At 42.1% G+C, this 5,672-nt stretch overlaps 1 protein-coding gene across 1 annotated transcript; it reads left to right on the top strand.

The window, feature by feature from the left end:
- The first annotated feature begins 264 nt into the window (after positions 1–264).
- On the top strand, positions 265–1,312 carry LOC148040808 (putative germin-like protein subfamily 2 member 5). The gene has a single exon (XM_087686939.1). The coding sequence runs from the start codon at positions 411–413 to the stop codon at positions 1,164–1,166; it is 756 nt and encodes a 251-aa protein (XP_087543065.1). The 5' UTR covers positions 265–410; the 3' UTR covers positions 1,167–1,312.
- Positions 1,313–5,672: the final 4,360 nt, after the last annotated feature.

The raw sequence follows: 5,672 nt of genomic DNA, 5'->3' as shown, positions 1-5,672 counted from the left end.
AGGTTAGTTGTTTGCAAAGATGCAAGTAGATCACGTAAATGTGTGCGTGTAAAGACTCGTTTCACGGAAAGCAAAAGGCGATTGCCAAGAGTGAGAAAGCTTATGCCCAGGTGGAGCCTAATCGGAGTCAAAAGCTTGGACATCGACAGAACGAAAGACGGGAGGTTATCGACTTGCGATTGAGCATGGTAACTTCGTATGCAGGGATCAGTACTCGTGCATGCGATGACAATTCTATATATATCTACGCGGGTCTCTTACGGGTTTGCATTAATCAGCTTCGGGTCATTTCTATCCATCAATCAATCGCCCATTCCTCTAGTTCTCCTGTTCCTCTCTCTCTCTCTCTCTCTCTCTGGGGCTCGATCTGCACCTACCACGGGATAGAAAGTACTAGAATCCAAAGCTCGATGAGGATGATGATCACGACATCAGGTAGCCAGCGCAATGCCGGGATGAGATCGAGGAGGCTACAGATCTGCAGCAGCAGGTTGAGTAGCCACCTGGTGCTGGTAGCTGTGATGGTACTGTACGCCTGCAACAATGACTATATGGGCGTAGTAGTGCGGGCGTCCGACCCGGATCCGCTTCAGGACTACTGCGTGGCGGACTTGTCGCAGACTGATCTGAGCGTGAACGGGTATCCCTGCAAGGAGGCAGAGAAGGTGACGGAGGAGGACTTCGTGTTCCACGGCATAGCCCAAGCTGCAGCCAACGTGAGCGAGAGCCCAGTGCTGGCAGTCCCCTCTTTTGGCCTCGTGGAGCAGTTTCCAGGCCTGAACACGCTAGGGCTGTCGGTGGCGCGCCTGGACTTCGAGCCCACCGGGGTGATCGTGCCCCACACGCACCCCAGGGCCAGCGAGATCATCTTTGTGCTGTCTGGCAACCTCTACTGCGCCTTCGTGGACACCTCTAACAAGCTCTTCGCCAAGGTCCTCGGCCCGGGCGACGTCATGATCTTCCCACGCGGCCTCCTGCACTTCCAGCTCAACGTCGGCTCCGGCCCAGCCCACGCCATCGTCGCCCTCAACAGCCAACAGCCCGGCTTCCAACGGGTAGCCAACTCCCTCTTCACGCCCAACATCCCCAACGCCGTCCTCCGCAAGACCTTCTTCCTCGACGACGCCACGCTCGACTCCATCAAGGCCACCTTCCAGGGCATGTAAGCAGCTTGCAGAAGCCATAATCGACTATTATGCACCGTATTCAAGGAAAACCATTTAAATTTAAACAAGAAGGTTTCAAACTCGGAACAAACTCGAAACTTTACAATGTCTTTGGTCTAGAAATTTGAAAATGCCTCTAATTTGATTCAAAAATACCTCCAACTGATTTAGTTAAAAAGCTTTTTTGTGAGCACTGATTATATAGACTCTCTGGTTGGAACATGGCAAGGGGTAGGCACATGCATATAGTTTATTGATTGATGCCATGCCATTGCTCACTAATGGGTTTATAGCACAACACTCAACAATATGATAATAATGCAGCTATCATTATAACTCTTACTATTCATACGTAGTTTTTCACCCATTACTTAATCCCTCACATCCTAATGTTTACATTGAAGTCGATTGAGTTGAAGATGCCCCTTGGTGTGTTGGAATCATGACATGAACTAGTATGCAAAGTTGAAAGGGCAGTTATGTTGTATTTACACTAGACGTGGAGGCATGCACCTTTTAACTAAGCATCAATCACACAAGATGAGTATCTTTGATTGCTTTCTATTTCCACTATAACACCGACCTATGGGACTAGAATGATAAGTAGAACTAGTCCGATGTTGTTGAGAGATAAATTACCTACTAGAGCCCGAAATTACTCATAAGACCAAAATGGTGAGAGATAAATAACTATAAAGCCCAAAATGACTTATAGCATCTAAATGATGAGTACAACTGTAGATAGGAGAGGAATACATGGACAAGGTATAATGAGGAGCGATAAAACGGATTTGGTGCCTCTTGCCGTGAATGATTTCTTATAGTTCTAGTGAGTTATCTTGTTCTTTTCCAAGAGAGTGTTCAAGGTTTTCTCCCATGGTTAACAAGGTTTTCTGCGAACCGCAAGCATCTATCTTAAGGTTTTGTCTTGATAGAGGATTGTGGTTGATGCATGACTTGGAGCTTCAATATCATGAGTTTGGAGAAAAGATCATCATGAGGTGTTTTTGATAGTACAAGCATGAAATATGAAGTCATATGAGATTTCATGGTCAACCAAGAGCTATCGTAATGGCTATGTGGGCCAAGGTGTTATCCCTACAACTTTAAGTTATCAAATTGGGTTAGGAGGATGAGATTAGAGAATGATGATGGCTTTTCTGAAAGTTTAGCTTGAAAATCGTGTCAATAAGGATTTACATATCATAAATGGGATAGCCATGTGAACTGGGGCTAAGCCTTTTGTTAAGGCCTTCAATATTAATCTGTTAATATTTAAAACCTTAATGTCTTTTTAAGTGTAACTTTTGTTAGTTTTCCCAACGGGGGCTCCAATTATGGCAAAACTGAATCTAAGCATGTGCTATAAGAAAATGGAAGCATAGAATCAATTAATGGATGCATCTTTACCTGCAAGTCAACTAACATATAAGAGAACATTTTTGACACACAAATAAGAGGAAATATTTAATGCCCTTTTACCCACCATTGTACATGTTTTAATATAGACAATGTATATATGTTGTTTTAAAGGCGGTGTGAATCAAATTTATATTGATTGTGATTTGGGATTTTTCTTTCGTAAAGTAAAAACAATGTACACATACGTAAGGAGACATGAACATCAAAGGTATCTTCACAAGGAGACCCTTTCTTATAGAAACCCTTATCCTATCCCTAATCAATTATGCTAACACCTTCTCAATCTGAATTTGGCATAATAAGAAGGCAAAATATGACACTAGCCACTTTTTTAAGAACATTTGAATTGAACTTAGAGAGTACATTGGGTAGAGTAAAACTTGCACTACAAGAAAATAGGCCCATACACGATTACAACACACATTTCTTAAACTTTAAAAAAATGTTTTGGATAGTCTAGACCTTCAGACTAGCTAAAAGAAGACTAACAAGGTGAAAGATAGATTAATATTAGTCTTGAAGGGGTTGCCTTTTTATAATCTAGGAAGGTGGTCAAGTCAACCTATCTTATCTTCAATATTCTAAGCCTTCCCTAGTTGGCTAGGAAATATTTTAGGGAATATTCACTTTACCATTAAGCTTAGGCTGCTACCCCTAAAACCCCATCAAAGGGTCTATTTGACTTTCTAAGAACCCCTAGCCAACGAGCAACCTCCGTGGAGATTGGACCCAAAAATTGGGTGGTATTATAACTCCCACACCTTGCAACTTGATACAATGTACCTCAAGTTTCTCTATGAGCTTCATTACTCTATCTAACCTAAAAGCTACATCCACAATCCTCACCTTTTTACCATTTGATCAAATAAAAATAGGTTACATTTTTGCTAAACCCCTTAATGTGCATCCATAGGTGAACTATATTGTCATTGAGTCTCTAAATATGAAATTAAAGTAAATCCCTTGTAAAATCTTTGGTGGAGATATTTACTTCATTATTCTATGTTGGATACAAAACAAGCTCACCCATAGCATTCTCAATCTGTAACGTGTCCACTAGTATCATCCAGGACACGTCTTAGCAATCCATCAGAAAGGATGTCTAGAAAGCTCCGCCCGGCACACCCATGGAATGTTACGGGATTTGCGATCTAGGGCCTTCCGCGTCTGCCACGTAGCGCAAGTATTCTGCCCGTTTCCACTTAGGATCGACCGGAATTAGGGTTTCTCCTGATTGGTCATTTCCTAACAACAACTAGCGTCAGACCCAAGCAAACTACTTTACGCATAAACGCCAAGTCGGAAGTGGATTCACGCTGCACTTGCTTCAAGGAGAATGGGAAACAAGAGGGATGCAAAGCTCAACCTCTCTGCCATAAGGCATAGTCCCATTCTGTTCCCCTAAAATAGTGTAAATCGGTTAAGACATAACTCTAGGTCAACGATTTCGTTGTTCATGTCCTTTGATAATCATCCCGCTGTTCTTCGAGATTTGAGAAAAGTTCCCGGCCAACCATGACCACCCAACTGTAGGACGGACCCATGGCCCATCCTCCGCACTTTCCTCGGTTTGTTTTAGTTATGTAATTATCTACCATGTTAGTTGGACATGTAACAACCATCGTCTTTAATTAATCTGTGAAACATTGGTTCCTTCATGTAATCTTATCATGTGACATAGAAAAACAATATCATGCAAGTTCTTTATTAACATATCATCATATTTATCTTTGAAATACAAAAGTTTTGCCCGTAGGCTTATCCACAATCCACCCGAAGGCTATCCAGCAATCCACAGGGATCAATATTCCAAGTTTTCGCCCGTAGACTAGTATGCGGGCCTCAAGATCCAATCACGAGTCACGTTAGCCTCTTGTGCAGGACCCGGAAGGCGAGGGATTTACGGCCAGAGCCCCCCGGCACCCAAGCGTCCTCTTGCTCCAAGTAGCGCTCAATGGAGAGATCTCTCACAACGGGTTCGGTCCATGTTCCCAGCGCGGTCAACAACCCCCTTGGTTAGGGTCAGGCAGGCAGTCGGGGGTAATTGAAGCTGCCACTCCCTTCAGGCCTTCAACCTGAAGTATAGATACTTATTTACTTTGTAATTGATTGGTCAAACAAGTCAAATAGTGCTCTAAAATCTCTAGCAAGCACAAACATTTCCATTGATCGATTTGTTGTTGGCAAACTGCTAAGGAAGGAATCTTTCCTTTTGAATGCATCCAGCACTCGATCCGGGGTGTCTTGCAACTTGGCAAGATCCCTTATATTCTGGGTTAGGGTGTACCCTATTAACCCAACTTGGTCAAACCCTAAAGTTCATTGGATACTTCAGTTTCCGGTTTTTTTTAACCTTCCTTACTTAGAAGGATATCAAAGTATACATCCTTTTTGTAAGATAACTTGCGTAAGGATCCGCCATCCTTGTTGCGGGACTTTAGCCTTTCTTCTTGTGAATCGATCACAAGACCATATGACTTCGTACTTGCCGTGCAAGTCCTCCATCGAACTAAGCGATAATGGAGTTACGAAACAATCTGTTTCAGTTTCTTTAAGCTGACGTTTGTCAGACCTAGGGTTTCCTAGCTTTATTATTTTCTTTTAAGAAACTCAGGGACGAACCCTAATTTCTTTTACGTTTACAATTTACTGACCCTATAATCAGGGAATGTGGGCAAGTATTTAAGGTATAAACGCTTCTTGGATTTGAATATTTCGTAGCATTTTTAATCTGGTTAACTCTAGAAGGTATTTTTGAGATTACTTCCGTATGATTTGTTATCTACGTGTCAATTGACTTTTCAATCATATACCTCATCGATTTGAGGTTAGGTTAAATTCAACTAATCTTCCCTTTTCTTTGCGAACAACTCATGCTCAATAAGCAATTTTTCCCTTGCTAAGTTATGCAGTTAGCAATGATAACTTCCTAGAGTTTAAGCATCGCAAGAATCCTTTCAAGATTTGCACTTTTCATGATGATTTGTTGTAAAAAGAAATAGGGGTTAATAGTGCAAGATGCATTTTTATACCTTCTAGACTTAACCGAAGTATACGACTTTAGTGGGTAAATAATCTTGCTCA

Source organism: Lygodium microphyllum, chromosome 1 (genome assembly GCF_053477565.2).
Source record: "Lygodium microphyllum isolate KBCC chromosome 1, Lygodium_microphyllum_v1.1.10, whole genome shotgun sequence".
In the NCBI taxonomy this organism is placed as follows: Eukaryota; Viridiplantae; Streptophyta; class Polypodiopsida; order Schizaeales; family Lygodiaceae; genus Lygodium; species Lygodium microphyllum.
This window is presented reverse-complemented; position numbering and strand designations above follow the sequence as displayed.

Excerpts from the sequence above, each read along its gene's own strand:
- LOC148040808 (XM_087686939.1), top strand. The coding sequence starts at position 411 with ATGAGGATGATGATCACGACATCAGGTAGCCAGCGCAATGCCGGGATG.